Raw genomic sequence first — 20,005 nt, 5'->3', positions numbered from 1 at the left:
GTGAAAGAACAGGATGTGTTTGTAGCTGACAGGTGGCAAAGAGCTGCTGACTGAAGCGCTTTTTGCCAACTGCACTCAAGCACGCAAACAATCTTTGTCTGGAGGCTTCCAAATCTTGGCATAGACCGAGCGTACGCAAACTACATACATACGCGTATATATTTATGTATTTGTACAACTGAGTGCCGCTATTGTCGTGTGCGTTTATTGTGCTGCCTCGCCGTCGCTGCTGTCGGCGACACGGCAAGTGAAATGAAAGCCATGGCGGAGCCAAGCTCATTAAAAACAATGATAATGGCCCGTTTAAATTCAAGGGCCGTCTCGTTATCAATTTAAGTATGAGCCGGAGTGCCGCGCGCTCTGCGGCGGTTAATCGGGTTTGTTGTTGCCCGGCCGCTGGATCGAGAGCAAATTGACACTTTTGATCAATTTCTTCAGGGAAAAACGACAAAATATTAGCATGCGACAAAAATGCAAAAGTTGTGACTTTTCATCATGGGGTGCTTGGAGAAAATTGATATTTTTCCCATGAAATACAGAACCATCATTACTCACGACCAAAAGTTTGGATCGCTGCGAAAGGTCAACGTGGTTACGGTACTGTTGCCTAAAATACGTATTTGGATTTTCTCAGTGCCGGCCAGAATCGTCAACATCTCCGCGGACGTGTCTGTGAACGAGGGCGAGAACGTCAACCTCTTCTGTCTGGCCGTGGGCCGGCCCGAGCCCACCGTCACTTGGAAGGACCAGAAATGTACGTACCATTTTTTTTTTCCTCCCCCCCCTTCAACCTCCCTTTCGTTTTTTTTATTCTTTACCACCATTCGGGCATCAAGCCTCAATCAGCATTCCGCTCTTCATCCTTAACGCCAGCTGCTTCGTCTGGCCTCTTCCATCTTTAAAATCCACTCTGCTGTATTTTGCCTGCGTTCTGGTGTTTTGTCCCAAATAACCGCTCATTACCCGCGATTATCCCCGCCGCCGCGCCACCCGTAATCATCGACATCTGTCTTCATTGGGGGTCCCACGTCAAGCGGCGCCGTGCTGCCAAATGACGCCAACCGACACTTTTGGAACTTCATGGAAGGTTATTTTTAGCCCCCCCCCACCGATCACTTACCTCCACGATTCAGGGTGGTCAGCATGCGTTGTCCTGATAAGTGGCTTCTGATTAGATTTGATGTGCACTGAATGTAATGCCTCTTTGGTCTGTCACCGTTAATGTCCGCCGTTGAGTTAGCATCGCGCAGCCTCTTTCGGCTGTAATAATGCTTCTCTGTCATCCGTTTAGTGCAATATAATATCGCGCTGTCCTTTGTTGCGCAGTCATTGCAAGTCTATTTTTATGACTGAGATGCCTCCAACGACATATTTTTTAATTTGCTTCATGACAAATGTCAAATAGCCAGGATGGCAGACTTTTGTCATTGGATTTCATACGTCAAAAAAGAAATTAATGTTGAGGAATGTTTACAATAGTGAAAACAGATTTTTAGTAAACCCGATGAGCACCGAATAAATTCAACCCTACCTCGACTCTCGAAAGTGTTTTAAACACGCTAAACAAAAAGATAACACATAACGGATCGCACAAGAGAAGCTGAAAAGGTTTCGTTTTCCGTTGTTCTTAGTCGTCAATCTACACTTGGAATTCAAATGCGGTTAGTCCTCTGCGCCATTGTTGGGTGCGTGCGAGTCCGCGGGAAGCTCTTCCAATCTGGCGAGGATTATTTTCTTTAACTTGTCCAACGTTTTATCAAGTGAGATAATTAGCTGTTTGCCTCAGAGCCGAAGGAAAAAAAAAAAAGTTGGGAGCAAAGCCTCCTTTTTAATTCCGCAGCAGCAGCAGCAGCAGCAGCAGCAGCAGCAGCAGCAGCAGCAGCAGCAGCAGCAGCAGCACACTGTAGATCACTGGGACAAGCAGCAGTAAATAGGTCAGTGTGTACAACCACTGAACTCCATGTAATTAGACTCTTAGGGCAAAGGATGCGCAACCTAGTGTCCTCTGCTAGTGTTGCGCACAGATTCCCCGCCCGTGATGTTCACGGCAAATGTCAGCTCTCAAGTTCCTCTGGAACGCTGCAAATTCACATTAAAAACTCAAATCTCACCGAGCTCAAATCTGTCAAATCAAAGCAGGATGTGCTTGTGCTTTGTATGCTTGTTGCCAAGCGGTTTTTGTGCCATTAAAAATCGTGTGGTGCCTTGAGATACAAGTGCCATTTGTTTGGACGCACTTGTAATTCAAAACACTCATCTCAAATCGTTGGTTACCATTAAAATGAATAGGAATGTAATTAATCCGTTCCAGCCTCCCCGCCAAAAAACAAAAACGTAACGTATATATTAATAGGGGGAAAATGGCGCTCAATAATCTACTTGTGTAATATAAGATACAGTAATTACATCATTATTTTTTTCACGTTACATCGATTGAATGCTGCTAATTCTGGTGCGTTAGCCTTGGCCACTTGGGGCAAAATAAGGCAGACGGAGAGATATATACTGGTCGTCTATGCTTTATTTCCTTTCAGTTCCTCTCAGATTATTGTGAATATTAAAAATGGTTGTTGCAATATTTCTTTTCAGTCAGGGAAAATTTGAATTGCAGGTGAACGGCGTTGCAAATTTTGCAGATGTGACTGCCAATCAAAATGCCACGTCCCTTCACATGATCAGAGTGTATAGCGTATTTGTATTGTGTTTCACAATAATATTCAACCATATTTAATATAAAAAAAGCGAAGTGCGGCAAGTCTCCGGAATATTTTTTTTTTTTTCAGAATTTTTTTTGCTTGTTTATTTTGTTTGTTTATTATTATTATTATTTGTAAAAACTTACAAACAGATCAAAAGACCAAAGAAATGAATCCATACTGCCTATTAGCAAGCATGGCTGTTTCAAACACGGCAAGCATCTATGCAGTCTTTGCACACATGCCAAGCCTTTGACACAGTCATGCACACACATGCGCATACACACACACACACACACACACATACACGCTCACATACATTACAAGCGGCGAACATTTGTCCTCGCTTGCAGGCCGACAGCGTTTCTCCTCTGTCAGCAATAATCTTCCTCCCCTCTCGCCGCCCCCTCGCCGTCTCCCACGCCTTCTCACACCCCCAACCCTGGAACCCACCACCCTCCCTCCTCCCCGCGCAACCCGTCAGCTCTCTGGAGATAGCGACCGCATTGCTATTCCGATCGAGTGTCTGCAACCAAGCATCAATTGCCTATGACTAGAGGGACTAGTGAGGGGGAAAGAAGGGTGGACAAGCCCGAGGAGACGGCAAGGAACCAGCAGCCATCACTTCCGATTATTCAGTGGAGTCGTTGAAAAACAACAGGCAGGGTTTGTATGGATTCTGTTCTGTTGAGTACAACTTGGGTGCAGATTTTTTTTTTTTTTTTTTATTGTTCAGGGACCATGGAGAGAAATTCCCAAGGAGCCCCCCCCCCCTCATAATCCTGGCACCAATTAAACATAACTACTATGTGTATTTTTAATTAGGCTAGAATTAAAACGATGGCTATTTTCTGTTTTTAAAAAGAAAAAAAAGTTATGATTTCTTTTTAAGTAAAAAATAAAAAATAATGGCTTGAGAATATTTCCAAGCTCAGCCACTTATAGTGTATAAAATACAATAATTAAATTTAAAATTAAAAATATTCATTAAAGAGAATCGCAACACTGTATTTTATAATAATCAAAATTAAATTTGAAAAAAAAAAAATCGGGGAAATTGGCTTTTATTCACTAAAATATGAAATTATTTTCCAAAGGGAAAATGCATATTGTGAATTATTTTCCAAACGGCCGAGCTACGGCAAACTTGCGAGTGTAGTCATGCAAGTCTGACATTGGCCGTGGTCATCAGACACAAAGATAGCATCTACGGCATCCCTGACGCGCGTAGTGGAGGTCTCTTTTTCTTTGTCTTATCACACGACAAGCCATCAGTAAGAAGTGGCGCGAGAACGAATGCGTGTCGCTGATAGCCGGTGAGCGTTTTGCCAGGACGGGATTCGCCTCCCCCATCGAGGAGATTGGCGATCCCTGTGAGCGGAGAGAGCGAGGAAAAAAAACCAAAAAAACAAAGCCGTTTTTGAAAATAAATGTGTGCGCTTGAGCAGAAAGTAGCAAAGCGTTCTCGTGAGCCGGCGAGTCCATCAACGTCCTCTGCAAAAAAAAAAAAAAAGACAACTCGAGGCGTTTAAGATCCACTTTGTCATTGAAGAGCATTTTAGTGAAGCTGTTTGTCTTGCAGATCACAAAGATTGGGTGGCTAAAATTGTCATCTTAAATGTTTGGATGTCACCCGCACCATGTTACTGCTTTTAATGTAAACAAACAACTGCTGTTTTAAAACAACCATCAGTTCGGCTTTTGGCGAGATGTACACGGAGAAGAAATGGTTAAAATGTCCAAATGGGTTTACAGGTCGTTCTTTCTCTCACTTCACTTGACTTCACTCGTCAATGATGCAGCGGATTCTAAAAAAAAAATGTTGTTATTGTGTAAATATTTAAGCATGCTGCAAAAAGACTTACGGGTGAACGTACAAATAGCGGACAAAGTTCCCTGAATTGTTGTGGTTGTCCGTCCACCTCCTGTTTTTGATTATGTAGAAAAATCCCCAACCTCGCCGGGCCTGGAGGTCCAAAGTCAGATTGTGGTTTTTCCTCCGGGAGAATTTGGCAAAAGTTATCCCGGCTGGAATGATGGAATGAACGTTTATGTGTGTTGGGCTTAAGTTTAGGGTGTTAGGGTTTAAATTAAGGCATTTGGGTAAAGATAAAAGTCAAGAAAAGGGTTACTGTTGGAGATTAAGAGTTTGGGTCAGGGTTTGGATGGCTTATGATGGAATCAGTTAGACCCCGAAACCTAATTTCTCGACTTTGTCTTCATACCAAAATCGACATCACTTTCAATGACAACTCCGGTACTTTTCCGCTCTCGCTGCTTTGCTACTGGGATGTGAAAGACAAGAGGTGCGGAGAGCTCAAGTGATCTTCGCTGGCTCAAAGTGCTGGAGAACACTCTGTAGCGCTGAACCCCGGAAAACCTCCTCTCACTTTCATCGCCGCCGCCTCCTCTCCAGGTGGTCAGGAGTCAAGCTCCTTCCAAAGCTCCTAAGTGCTTGATGGAGTTGTATTTTCATGCGGCATTGTAGCAGTGCCTGCCTGCTGGCTGCATTCAGATATCATCATCATTACGTGTCGCCTTTGCAGCTCCGGCAGCTCCGGCAGCTCCCCCTCCTTCCTCTCGCTCTATTCTGGGGAGACTTTTTGCACGATTTTTTTTTTTCCAGCCCGATAGGTGTAGGTTCAAATCGGGGTTAAGGGTATGTGCTCTCTCTTGGAAATGTGTGACACATGCTGTCAGAAGTGGCACGTTTATCCACAGGGGAATCTGCGTTGTGACCCTTCTGAAGGAAATGCAGGATTGTTGTTCAACCTTCAGGTTCAAGTCTGGCTTTCAAATGCGCCTCCTTAGAGTTCCGTGACAAATGGCGGCAGAAGTGGGATGTAGCCACCAGGCCAGCTGTGTTCTGCTCCATCTGATGGATTGACTGGATTGTTGGGTTCAACCCAATAGAGACTGTGTTCTTTCATTTCATTAGAAAACGAGTATATTTGGGTTTGTCTCATTTGAGTTGAGTGACAAATGGTGTCAGAAGTGGGGTGTTTAGCTAAAAGGTCATTTATGATGTGTCAGTTTTAAAGGACTTGTCGGAGAGTTATGTTTAACCCTATTCGAACCCTGGTTCAAATATGGAGTGGCGAAAAATGTCAGAAGTGGGATGCCGAAGCCACAGGGTCATCTGTTCTGTATTCGGTCAGAAGAACTTGTAAGACAATTGCTTAATTCCATAGACCCAGGTTGAAATCGGTGTTGAGCGTACGCCTATTGAGAGGTCCTATGGTGTCAGAAGTGGGATGCTCAGCCATGAAGCTAGGATTGTTGGGCATGTTCTGAAGCATCCAAAAGTCAGTTGTGTCCAATTGAGTGAATAATCTTGGTTAAGGAAACAACCTCATCAGACGGTGTCAGAAGTGGGGCACTTACGTATAGGGCAATCGATGATGTTTCCATTCTCAAGGATATGTAAGAGTTTGTTCAATCCTTTTTAATCCCTCGTTTAAATATGGGTTGAGGTTACACTTTATCAGAATTCAGTGACAAATGGTGTCAGAAGTGGGATGATTAGCCACAAACCTTTTTTTATTCTAAAAGATACACACGCGACTGTTCAAACCTTTTGAAACCATGATTGAAAAACGTGTGTCAAGTTTGCACCACATCTGAATTGTGACTGTGAAAAATGGCGTCAGAAGTGGGATGCTTAGCTAAAAGGCTGTTTATGATGTGTCCTTTGTAAAGGACCCATAGGATTGTTTTGCTCAACACGATAGAGACTGTGGTTAAACTCTCTCAAAGATTTTAATGACGAATGGTGTCAGAAGTGGCATTTTTAAACGGCAGAGCCCTCTGGGTTGTTGTGCTCATTCTTGTACAGTTTTCCTGAACCCAGTATAGATTTGGATTAAATCTGGATTGAATGTTCAACAGTTTACCATTAAGTGATATTTGATGTCAGAAGTGGGAAATTTTCAGCCCAACCTCAGCTCCCCCCCTCAATGTCATATAATTTATCTGAAAGCCTTTCATCCGCTTGTATAGCCCATTATGTATTCGCCACATCCATCTTCCCCCGACTGGAGTTTCTCCGCATGTGTGCTCCAAATCCTTCTTTCCTCCCGCTTCTGTCGCCAGTGATGTCACACACAAGCGCCACGTCGATGTGACTAATGCGACCAGTGAGCAGCACTCCACCGAGCCTATCAGGCAGCCCCAAAAAGCCTCGCCTTGCGTTCCCGTGTGTCCCCCCCCCCCCCCCCCCCCCGCCGCCCGTCTCCAGCTCGGCACCCGCGCTAATAATCCTGCGCCTCTAATCTTCAATTAGAAGCGGCGTGATAATCTCTGACGTGAATAATAGCGGCGTTTAGCGTGGATTTGTGTGTGCGTGCGGCCGCCCGTGTGTTTTGCTGATTGACAGCCACAATTCAGAAGCGGGATTTTCTTGTCAGAGATGATGCGTTGCGCCTCGATCCGTTGAAAGAGAACAGTGAGTTTTGCGTACGTGATCGAGCACGTCGGCCAATGGAAACTCTCGGCCGAGACAGTGACTCTAGGCCACGCCTCCTTTTTCTCCACCCCGATTGCAGCTATGTTAATCGTTAGCGTGTCAATGATGTTTTGTATTGTTCGTTTGTTTTAAACTAAAGCGGACTCTCCGAAGAAAATATAACATCGACAGTAGTGCCAAAATCTTTTTGTTTCTACGTGTCTACTAGACGGTCTGGTGAGCGAGGGCGAGTTCCTGGACATCACGGAGATAAGGCGCCAGCAGGCCGAGGACTACGAGTGCATCACCCACAATGGCGTGGCCCCGCCCGATCAGCGCAAGGTCAAAGTCACCGTCAACTGTGAGTGACCCCGCCTCTCCTCTCTTTGGACAATCATGTGAGTCTAAAATCCATCATTTTTTTTTTTGTCTGTTTCGGCCCCATAAGACGCACCCACCATCACCGACATGAAGAACCTGCCCGCCCACTTGGGGAAGACGGCCATCCTGCGCTGCGAAGCCATGGCTGTGCCCCCCGCCGCCTTTGAGTGGTACCGAGATGACCACAGGTGAGAGTGGGTCACCGCTAATGCTAATGCTAATTGTAATGCTAACCAGTTTCCATTCGTTCTCTGTGGCGCTTATCCTCACAAGCGTTCTTTTAGAAGTGAAAATGCAATTCATTGATTATACTCCCTGATAAATTTGATTCTGCCTGATTTACGAATTTATATTTTTAATAGACGGAAAGAAATTACGTGAACAATGCAAAATCAGAAATGGGTGTAAATCTTACAAAAAAAAAACTTTAAACGTCTCTTTTTGATGAAAATAAAGGTAAAAGAAAATATTTACATAATTTCACCCAGTTTAGAAATAAAAATGCAATTATTCAAGTCAAATAAAATCAAAAATATAAAACCAATTAATCATTACAATTCCCCACATAAATAAAAAAATGTTCATGTTATTAAAATCACACTTTTCACTATGACAACCAAAAAAGATGCATTCATTTTTAAAATTATAAATTCATTTATTTTCATTGCCTTACCCTTTGAGGAATTATATAATTCACTGAAACGAGAAAATGTAGAAATTAACTCCAGATTCGACGGTTGTTTATGCCATTCGTGTTTTAGCCCAAATTCCTTGAATTGTCCTCCACCATCGGCACAAAGTCGAAAAGGTAAAAAGTGTGAGTCGCCTCTCAAAGGCTCTTTGGAGCGTAATGCAACCATTCACACACTAACGATGACAAAAGTTGTGCCTAATGGCCAACAGCGTGAAACAATAAGGTGAGAAGGACATTTTGTGCACTAATGGGCCAAGGTCACGGGGTCACAATTCTGCCCAGTAATTCTGTTGAAAATCCATTAACTTTTCTTGTTTAGTAAAAATGACTTTGGATTTTTTTTTCCTCTCCATTGGCGAATGGAAATAATCAGTTTAAGGGTCAAACTGTGACTTGTGTAAAACCTTTATTTACTGTGAATGCTTTTATTTAATTTTTTTTTTCACCATTCTCAAAAAAATGTTCACAGAATTTGCCCATGTGAAAGAAATAAAGTCAAAGGAGGGAAAGAAAAATTTAGCTTGTTTTTTTTTGTTTTTTTTTTTTAAATGATATTCTACATTTCAAGATTGTGTTCTTTGTAATAATCGTAATAATGAAAAAAAAAAACACCTGTTTCGTAAAGCTGAGCCATGATTGGTCGCTACCTGAACCCTGAACAACTGTGATGTCATTATCAGTCGACAGACGTGACAAAATGGCCGCCCCCTGAGATGGCTAAAAGAAAAGTGAATTTTACTGCATAATTCATATTCCGCCAATGCATTATTCCGTCTTTATGAAGAAAAGAAAATATTCAGGTTGACTTCCCCTTTAAGGTTGCTGACCTCTGGTACGGATAAATGAAAAAATAAAATAAAAGAGGCAGGAATATGTTGAATTTTTCCTTATTGTCTTTTTTTTTTTTTTTGACGGTTGTCCCAGGCCCGTGGAGAGCGACAACACCCTGCAGATCAAAAACGAGAAGACACGCTCGCTTCTGCTCTTCAGCAACGTGACGGAGAAGCACTTGGGCAACTACACCTGCTTCGCCACCAACCGTCTGGGGGCCTCCAACGCCAGCATGTTGCTATTCCGTACGTTTCCTTTTTTTTTTTTTTTTTTTTTTCCTCCGCCTCATTATGCCTCCCCACCCCTCCCGCGCCGCCCACCGCCTCGTTAGATGCCATCTCTCTCCGAGCACGGCCGGCTTTCCCCTCCGTTTCCCCCCGTCAACTCCTCTCGCCCGCGTTCGGTATTAGCGTCGTAAGCGAGTCCTTCATCTCTCGCCGCCTTTCTTCCTCTTTCCCCATTATCCCAGCCGGTGCCCCGTCAATGACTCACTCTCCCGTCAGGCCCATACATCTTCCACCTCCCACTTTCCCACTTGTGTCAGCCCATCTCTCCATCATCCTCCCCTCCCCTTTCCCCTCCAAATCTGCTCCGGTTCGCCATTAGAGCACAACAAACAATTTTAATTCCAGACGTGCGGCCACCCAAAATCACGTCCGGAACCATCCCTCCGTGTCATTGCTTGCCGCCCACTTTGGGACCCTGAGGTGTGTTGTTTTCCTTTTCACTCTCAAATGCATTAGTGGGAGGTAGGGTTGAACAATTTGGGGAAATTATTTGTTTTCTTTCTTGATATTATGATTGCAATTTAATATGCTTAAAAAAAACGCAAGCAATGAATAAATCTGTATTCATTTATCAGATTTATTGCACAGAAATGCTTTCGTCTTGAAGGTTAGAGAGAGAGGGAGAGGGAGATTCTTATAGTTCTTGAAAACAAAAATAAAATGCTTTAAAATAAATAAATAAATAGCAAAAATGTCCTTGGTTTTCGTCTTTGTTAATTAATATCATTCATAAACTTATGTGGGCTTCATTTTAAGTGTACTTATTTTTTTCCAGCCTTGCTGTACATCTGCACTTTACTTTATGACATACTTATTTCCTTTCCTTTTTTTTAAATTTTTTTTAATTTGACCCCTTAGCTAAACAAAACATATGATTTTTAGAAAAAAAAGTCATTCATCTGGCACGAAAAACTAATTAAAACTAACTGAATTGAAAAAAGTCAAAACGATAAAAAAAGTAACTATCATAAAAAATCCCAAATTACAATCCTGGTTCGAGGTCAAAAAAGATAACTCACTTTTATTTTGATCAAAAACTGTTAATTTAAAGAAAATTTCGTTTTTTTTTTTTTTTTTCTTGAATCGCCTTTCTCAACTTCCTCACCAACCTTGGAACGGAATGGCGTCGTTTCCCACAATGTCAGCTTTGATTAACACCTCCCGATGATAACGAACCTCCTGTCTCCTCAGCGCCGAGGGAACATTGCCGTCAAACATCCTGTCAAAAGTCGCACCTTTAAAATAAAAGCATGCAAGTGCAATAACGTCGCTTCACCACACTTTCTTTGGAAGTTGAGAGCTTATTAAGGAGTCACAAAAAAACAAGCGCAAAATTGTTGGAGTCTGACTGCTAAATAAGCCACCACGTGAAAATAAAGTGTGGGGGAGAATGTTTTGGATGTTTTATTTTGAAGGTCTGACTTTCAACAAGATTATTTCGCCGCGGCTTGTCAGAGTGTGGCAGAGCAACACACACAAAACGGCACTTGATGCAATTTTCGACCGGCGCTATCAAATTAGAAGGCGAGCGGGGAATTATTCCACTGCACAAGAGGTCCATGATTGTTTGCAAACAGTGCAAATTGCAAATATGCAGAACCCGCTCAGAACTGGGAAAGCGTTCTGGATTTGGGGCGCAAACCGTATATGGCTGTCCCAGCGGCAAGCACGTCAAGTGGGAGATTTTTTATTTTTTTTTTATCTGGCTGGAAATATGTCACCTCCACGCGACGAGCAGCTCTTGTGTTCTTTACATTGTGTGTGAATATAGATTGGAAAGCATTACGTTTTGTTTTTTTGTTTTTTTGCAGTCCTGGACTAAAAGAAGAAATCAAGTTTCATCACATTAGTGTCGCCTTAAAAAAATAGTTCGACCCCTCTGACGTTTATAACCTGCATTTCAATATTTCATTCCAGTGAATTGTATTAATTCGTTCCAGAGTTGGGCACTTGACCCTTTTTTGCCAGTCAGTCCCCCGCGCCTCCCGGCTGCGATCTCGGTGCCATTCCGGCCTTGACCCTGCCGTCTTATTCATAAAAATTGTTCACAACAAATGTGTGCTGCTTTCCGGACGTTCAAAGCCGTTTTTTTTTGTCCAATCAGATTTCAGCTCCTCTGTTGCCATGTCAGTCTGATCTGCCTTCAGAATCAACAGTCAATGCAACTATATTCCAAACAGGACTGTTTCTTTTACAAACCTCATTTTCAAATTTGCCGGCCCATAATGACTTAAGCATTATTTTTCCCGTCCTCTGATTGGTTGGTCGGAGCAGAATTGTTTTTGAGCCAACTTTGTTGTTTCATAATCATCATTTTCAAATTTTTGCAATGCGATAAACTTTTCCAGGTGCTCCGTATGACACAACTGCTTGCTGTTCTTAAATTTTTTGACTGTATTGATCATTTCTGTAATTGCGGCGCGACAGTGTCGGTATTAACTCATTTACTGCCATTGACGGCTAAAGACGTCAAATGTCCATTTTTTTTTTTTTTTTTTACTCGGCTGGTAGTGAATGAGTTAAGAGTTGAGCAAAGCCCGCCGCGAATGGTATCACTGTCTTCCTGTTATCTGGGTCCTCCAACCGCATGCTCTGCGAACTTGCCTGATGGGCACATCATGGGAATCAAGGAGGTTAATTAGCAGTGCGATGAGACCAGACAATTATACATCACTATGTCTCCTCTGGCATGCTCGGAAGACATCCGTCGTGGACTTTTTTTTTTAATTATGAATTATTTCTGGTCATTTTGTTGATTGCGCAAGGTGGCGGTTATCATTAATGAATGACTAGAGGAGCCATGGCATTACATACGGTGTATATATCAAGTGCATATGCCCGTGCGTGACCGTGCATGGATTATCCGTCGGCATTGTTTATTTGCATTTTGCGCCGAGGCGCTGAATGCGAATCGCTGGCGAGAGGCGCAATCGCATTAATTACATCTCGCATACCTTGCATGGAAGCATGTGCACGTGTGTGACCGACCACGTTGGCTTTCACATTCATTGAGTCTATTTCTATTTGCCGTTTTCTGTTTGGCAGTGTGGCAGTTCCCTGGGAAGAGAATTCTTGTTTTTCTTCTTAAATGGGAACTTTACGCTATTTTGCCGCTTCAGCCGCGAGCTGTGCACTTTTCCGTTATCGTCCCTCTCTCATGACTGTTTTTATAAAAATAATAATCATCGCCGGCTGTCCTCCTCCTTTTAAAGTGCTTTCGCTTACTATTCGCCAAATTAAGAGGCTTTTGGCTCTCAATTGCTTCTTCACACAGCCGCGCCGATTTCGCGTTGTTTTTGCGCTCTCTCGCTCTCTTTCTCTCTCTCTCTCTCACTCTCTCACAACCTCCCTCGCTCTCTCTCTCTCTCTCTCGCTACCTCCCTCTCCCTCTCTCTTGCTCTCTCTCTCTCTCGCTACCTCCCTCTCCCTCTCTCTCCCTCTCTCTCTCTCTCTCTCTCTCTCGCTACCTCCCTCTCCCTCTCTCTTGCTCTCTCTCTCTCTCGCTACCTCCCTCTCCCTCTCTCTTGCTCTCTCTCTCTCTCGCTACCTCCCTCTCCCTCTCTCTCACTCTCTCTCTCTCTCTCGCACCCTCCCTCTCCCTCTTTCTCTCTCTCTCTCTCTCTCGCCCTCTTTTTCTCTCTCTCTCTCTCACTCTCTCCCTCTCTCTCTCTCTCTCTCTCTCTCGCCCTCCCTCTCCCTCTCTCAGGCGTCCGAGACGTTTGACTTGTTCTTTTACCTGTTTCTGTGAGGCATTTTGCATTGTCTTTTTTTAAACTATGTGCGATACAAATATTGATTGATTGAGTTCTCATCAATAAACGACAAGAGCAGGCATGGCATTGATTATATGACACGGAAATTACACGCGCCCATGTTAACCGCCACAGTGAAAGAAAATGAGTCAAAAATTCATCTAGGGAGTTCAAATGAATCCATAGCGTGTGAAGGCCTTGAAATGAACGTGATGGCTTCTCTCGCAGGTTATCTTTTATGACCAGCACCTTGCACAACAGACAAGACTAGAAATAATCCAGAGAGTAAAAAAAAAATGTGCATGTTTGCTAATCTTGTAATTAATGCGATGCCTCCTCTCATCAAAACCAAACGACTGTGATTACATCATCTACTCAAATTATTTTCTCAGAGCCATAAGTGACACATTCAATAAAACGATATCCTGACTTAGCCGTGTAATAGGCCAAAATGAATCGGTACACGTTACCCTCTTAAAAAAAAAAAAATCCAGGCTGTCAATCTTGATGTGACATAATGCAGCACGGTTCCCGCAAGTTGAGACCGAGACGGACTGTCATGATACTTCTCAGACGGACTTAATTGATTTGTTCCAAGCTGTTTTCACACCTGAAATTGCTTAATTATGCCTAAAAAATTGCAGACGACGTAAGGACAAACCAATAGTACTGATTTGTCAATTGTATCGTTCCATATTTATATATTTTTTTTGGGGTGGGGGGGGGTCATAAAATATTGTTGCTTATTTTCCCTTTCTCCTTCTTTGTCTTTGGTTTTCAAGGACCGGGCGCCATACACGGTCGAGCGAGTGGTCTACAATCAGGCTTAAGCCTTTGGATCTCCCTCTCTGCCGCCGTCCTGCTGAAGGTGTAACAATCTCAAACCCACCCCCGCCCCCGGAAACGGAATAGAACGCCCACTCCCAACAAACCCCTCCGACAACCCGAGCGCCCCCGCCCACCACCTCCCCCGCCCCTCGACGGAAAGGAATTGAATTCTTTAATTAACGAACCCATCACTGTGAACAAAAAAAAAAGAATATGCATTGTCATCAAACTGGAGACTCCAACTCGCCCTGCCCCCCCACCTGCCCCGCCCCGCCCCCCCCCTTCTGCAACACACACGACCAACGCTCTCATCGTTTGTCCATCTCCCACAATGCCTTGCAGATTTGAGTCATTATTATTGTGACCCGTGAAGAAAATGGCTGTAATAACAAAAAGGGATGTACCGTGTTTCGACGTACTAATGACTGACCTACAAAAGTCTGCCTTATAAGGAAAAGTGAATCATCAAAGTCACGCGGTGGTATTTTGGTGGACATGCATATGGTCATGTGACCTGTTTAAGGCTACACACACGCATTCATACACATAGTGGTGGTCAAAAGTTTACATATACACATTGTCGGCTTGATTGTCCGTCATTTGGTTTTTTTTTTATTGATGTGAAAATTGGATTGACCAATTCAGGGAGATGTCCACGGAACAATTGGTTGAATTTTGAACGTTTGAATTTGCATGCGTGTGTGTATATATATATATATATATATATATATCCTTGCCCATAGTTTGAAATTTGCTCGATCAAATCATCACATCACAAAAAACAAATAAGTGATAAGTGTACGTAAACTTCGGAGCGCAACTGACCACATACATTATCTATATAAATAGTGTAACGTAAGAATTTTTTTTCCCCCCATTTCTAACCGTGCGGCAGTCAAACCTGCGACGAATGATGTCAAAATGTGCACAAAAATAAAAAGACCTGGGTGGCAGTTAGCAGCGATGGACATCTTGTATCACCCCCCCCCCCCTCCGCCCCCTCCCACTGCACCGCCACTCTGGTCTTTTTCATGCGCCCCCCCCTACATAACATCTAACAGCACCAGTGTAAATATTTGCAGTCCAGGTACGGAGGGGCAATTGACCGCCCACCCCAAATCCCCCCCCCCACCCCCCACCCCACAGCTTTGTTGCTTGTTGATAGCATGTTAGCTCTGTTGTGACCGCCATTCACCACCACCCCCCCGCCCACCTGTGTCTATTTGACCCCGCTTTTTTTTTCCCTTGTTGGTGTTGCTACTACTACCGATGCTGATGATGTTAATATGTATTTGAATACCTATGAATAGTAATTCCATGTCAGAAGAAGACAAAAAAATATTATGGTGATAATGAGTCGTTTGTGGGGGTGGTTGGGATGGATGGGGATTTGGGTTGGGGGGGGGTAATTTTTATATTTTGAGACGTCTCTCTCTCACACACACACACACACTGAATAACTGGGAAAAAAAATTGTGAAGTTTTCCTATTTTGCCATGACAAGCTTTTTAAAAATACAGTCCAACGGATTATTATTATTATCATCATTTGTACCACTCACCCTGTCATATACAGCGTATTTGTCCACTTGTCTGAGCATCTTTGTCAATGGGGAAATAAACCATGTAATAATTTGCCGTCCATGTGGTGTTGTATGCTGGATGAAGTTTCATTTCCAGGATGGGAGAAAAAAAAAGAAAAAAGAGAGAGTCTCTCGAAAGAGTACCGCAGCAACTGTATGAATGTGTCCGAGCAGCAATAACCCCCCACCTGTCCCCCCCCTCCCCCAAAAAAACTTTACCCATCCGTTGTCGTATTGACTGTATGCTGTGAAGTCGGTGGAAGACATGATGACATCGTTGAAATTCACCATTTGTGCATGTGGATTAAAAAAAAAACACACAAATCAAGAAAAGTGCCATTTTGGCAGGTTGCTGTTTTTTTTTTGTTTTTTTTAATAATTCACACTACATTTGTGTCTATGTAACGTGTCCTTGATGATGGAAAAAGAAATGCAGACAAAAATCATATTTCACAATTTGCGGTGGGGGGAAGGAGGAATAATGGAAAAACAAAGCACGTTAATGTACGTTGTATGGATGGATTTTGACAAAAAAAATGATATTAAAAGTTGTTGGCTTTGTCATGGGTTGCAGTGTATGGGGAGTGATGGATTATGGGTAATTGTGGCCATTTTTTTCTCCACAGGACATGATGGAAATATTTTGTTTCCGGGTCACGCAAACATTTACTTTCTTGCTTTAAATATTTCAACAGTGCTGTCATACGAATATCAAATGGAGCTAATTGCTGAGGAGAACAACATTCTTGAAAGAATTAAAAACTACCAAACTTGCTCTAAAAAGCAAATTTCAGCCAATTGATTTGAAAATGTTATAAAACAAAAAAAATAAATAAACAATAAAACTAATATTAAAACTAATAAAAAATATATAAAACAAAGCATTTTTCAAAGAATTAAAAATTGCAAACTTTCTCTAAAAAACAAATTAAAATCGACGTGATTTGAAAACGCAAAGGTCAAAGCAATATAAAAACAAATACTAAAACTAATACAAATTTATCTAAAAAAGAATTATTGAAATAATATGTTCTAAAAAATGAATTAAAACTAATTAATTTTGAAAAAGCAATGGTCACAATGTTATGAAAAAATAAATAAATAAAAACTAATACTAAAACTAATAAAAATTCAACTAAAAAAATGCATTTTCGAACGAACTCAAAACTACCAAACTTACTCTAAATAAATAATTAAAACTGACGTGATTTGAAAAGGGAAACGTCAAAACAATATAAAAACTATTAAAAAATAAATAAAACTAAAACTAATAAAAATGTCACTAAAACAAAGCCTTTTTGAAAGAATTAAAAGCTACCAAATTTGGTCTAAAATTTTTTTTTAACAAATTTATTTGAAAAAGCAAAGGTCACAACAATATAAAAACTAATTAAAAAAAATACAATATATGTCCCAAACTAGCAGACCACAGGCCAGCCAAGCATAGTTTGATCAAATTCTAAAGTGTTCAACTCTTTCCAAATTTGAGCCTTATGCCCCACCCCCCAAAGGACTTTAAAAGTAGGAGGATGTAACTCTGCGGCATTGTGTGTTTGTGCCACACAGTATGTCATATGAATAATAAACACAATGTGGCCTAATTTTGCGTGTATAAATAACCATCCTCCAAATCAAGAATGGGCAAAAACGCTAATGAGACGTTTGCTGATGAGGAAGTGCTCTCGTGTTTCTGGAGTCCTTTTCAATTGAATTCAGAGGCGCTTTGTTTGTTTTCCCGTTTCAGCCGCTTGAAAATGAATTTATTTTCATGTTTATCCGCTCTATTTTCTTTTCCAGAGGATTTCTTGGAATTGTTACCACAAAGTCGTGGAATAATTACAGCCCTTCTGAATGTGTTTCTGCACATGTGCAACCTCTTAATCAATACCTCTGACCGAATGGCTTTCGGGAACGGAGCGACCGCTGCACACGCCCAATTGATCATGCGCCTGCGAGAGCGCTCATAAAATGAGAGAGCATAATTCATCACACCTGATACGAGGCTCCCCTAATTGTGCATCGATTGGTCGCCCCTGGAACGCATGCGCGCTCCCCAAACAGCCGAAAAGAAAAATGATGAATTCAATTTTTTTTTTTTTTGCAACTATTTTTGTCTTGCGACGCTCCCTTTTTTTTCTCTCTCTCTCTCTCTCTCTCTCTCTCTTTCTCTCTCGCTCGCTCGCTCGCTGATAGACGATTGATTTATTTTCTTTCTGGAAGTGGCGCATTAGCATTAGCAAAAGTGCCATTGTTTTATTTATGAGTGATGACTGCGGCGCTCATCTTTTACAGCAGCCTAAGAATGGCGTACATTAGCCTAATTGTCCAATGTTTACCAAATATCTTCAGGCTCGTTCATTCCTCATGGGCGCAGTCAATGTTACGAGTCTATTAAGGCCCCGCTCTGCCATTAGCGCTGCTAATGAGCGCATTAGTACACACTGAGCTAGATAGCAAAGAATGGGAAGACGCTGCCCGGACACAGAGCGATCGATTACACTGGTCAACAACACTTTTTAATCCGGGATGGCTTTATGTCCCAAACACAGAGGAGTCCAAATCCGATCAGGTGAGGGGCGGTATCCTGCATGTTTTAGATGTTTCCCCTCCTACAACGTACCTGATTTGAATCTTCAGTCAATTTTTTCTATAACCTGAGTCGTAGATGGTCTGGCTGCTGGCTGATACCGCTTCAGTTGTTGGACATCATAGTGGGTCATGGTACGATCATGATCCGACGTGGGCACAAATACAGTCACTGGGCAGTAAACAGACGGTCTTGGGTTATTGGCCAATCAAGGGCCAGTCATGAGTTGGTCAGGCTCTAGTTCATGGGCAGTCCGGTGTCAGTCCAAAGGCTATTCATGGGCCAATTCAGATCTATGGGTCAGTCATGGGTGGACATTGGGTCAATCAAGGTCCATTTAAGGGTCAGTCATGAGCCAGTCATTGGTCCATCATGATCTAGTTAACGTAGGCGTGTTGTGGGTCACTCACAAGAGGCAGTCATAGCCCTCTTATTGGTCAGTCATCAGCCAATTATAGTCATGTCATGGGCCAACCTAATTCCAAAAGGATCAGCCATGGGCCAGTCTTGGTCCAGTCATTTCCAGTCATGGGACAGTCGTAGTCAAACTCAAGGTGCAGTCAAGGTCTAGGATTGGTCTGTTCGAGTTCCAGGCACAGACCAGATGGGGGGAGTCCAAGGCCAATAATGGACCAATCGTGGGCAAGTCATCATAAGATCGTGGGCCAACCTTGTTCCAGGAAGAGCAGCCATGGACCAATTAAGGTCCAGTCTTGGTCAATTCATTTCCAGGCATGGCCCAGTAATTTCTCAGTCATGGGCCAGTTATAGTCAACTCAAGGGGTAGTCAAAGTCCAGGATTGGTCTGGTCGAGTTCCAGGCAAGGGGAAGTCACGGGCAAGAATGGGCCAATCACAGACCAGTCAAGGGGAAGTCCATCGCCGATAATCAACCAATCCTGGGCCGGTCATTGTCCAGTCAAGTGGGAGTCTTGCCTGACTTAACTAGACCATGATGGACCCATGACTGGCTGTCCGTCATGGATCAGTCTTAGTCAACTCAAGGGGCAGTCAAGGTCCAGGATTAGTCTCTTCAAGTTCCAGGCAAGGGGAAGTCACGGGCCAGAATGGGCCAATCCCAGACCGGTCAAGGGGTAGTCTCTGGCTGATAATGGACCAATCCTGGGCCGGTCATTGTCCAGTCAAGCAAGCCAAACAATGACAACAGAAGACTCTTAAAATGCTACTGCTCAAATGTCACTCAAAAATATTAACTTTGCATTATTAATCAAAAGTTTTATGATGGTGAAAGTTCCGTTCTTTCCATTATCCCACAAACTAATTACAGAGCATTGCTTTTTGCACATAATCTTGTTTCCCCTCGTTGAACGTTTTCTGTTAATGACAACGCATCACTTAGCGGCGCGCCATCCTCCGAAAGTGCGCGGCGAACGGCGCCTCGGCAGCAGTAAGAAGTGTGTAATCAGATGAAGTGAAACTACAATTAGCGCAGAATATGTAACGAGCGTCGCTTTGACAGCCGCAGATGGCGTCTCGTCTTTCTCTTAGTCTCGCTGCTCTCTGACAGAGAACACGAGGGAGTCGTGTTGCCGCCGCGACGCCCTCCCCCTTGTCGTCATTAAGTCGCCCACCTCTCATCTCCGAGTCCCATTACTCCACTACTTGCGAGTCGCCGGCCCACTCCTGCCATTTTCCTCGTCAATCAAATGTTGCTCGTTGGCGCTGGGACTGACAACTGATGGGAGACTTTAACAACCAAAACAACAACAAGTGAGGATTTCTCGTGCAGATGTGAGGCGCTAGGCCAGAAAGTGTCGGCGGGGACACCTGACAGTTGGGCTTGGCATGGGGCAGTCTCGGGACAGTGAGGCATGAGTAGTGATGGGAAAATGAAGCTTCGAGATGTTTCATGAACCAGTTGTATTTTTTTTGGACTCCTCTCGATGGCACCGTTGGTTTAAAT

At 43.0% G+C, this 20,005-nt stretch overlaps 1 protein-coding gene across 3 annotated transcripts in view; it reads left to right on the top strand.

The window, feature by feature from the left end:
* Positions 1 to 16,057, top strand: part of iglon5 (IgLON family member 5) — a 127,268-nt gene extending 111,211 nt beyond the window's left edge. For all 3 annotated transcript variants that reach the window (XM_088307641.1, XM_088307642.1, XM_088307643.1), the window contains 5 exons: positions 635 to 754; positions 7,370 to 7,501; positions 7,589 to 7,709; positions 9,140 to 9,291; positions 13,868 to 16,057. In XM_088307641.1, coding sequence (XP_088163767.1) covers positions 635 to 754; positions 7,370 to 7,501; positions 7,589 to 7,709; positions 9,140 to 9,291; positions 13,868 to 13,959 — 617 coding nt within the window. In that variant the 3' untranslated portion in view covers positions 13,960 to 16,057. The remainder of the gene's footprint in view (positions 1 to 634; positions 755 to 7,369; positions 7,502 to 7,588; positions 7,710 to 9,139; positions 9,292 to 13,867) is intronic.
* Positions 16,058 to 20,005: the final 3,948 nt, after the last annotated feature.

Source organism: Idiotropiscis lumnitzeri, chromosome 10 (assembly GCF_059441095.1).
Source record: "Idiotropiscis lumnitzeri isolate Australia: NSW breed Sydney's pygmy pipehorse chromosome 10, RoL_Ilum_1.0, whole genome shotgun sequence".
Lineage (NCBI taxonomy): Eukaryota > Metazoa > Chordata > Actinopteri > Syngnathiformes > Syngnathidae > Idiotropiscis > Idiotropiscis lumnitzeri.
This window is presented reverse-complemented; position numbering and strand designations above follow the sequence as displayed.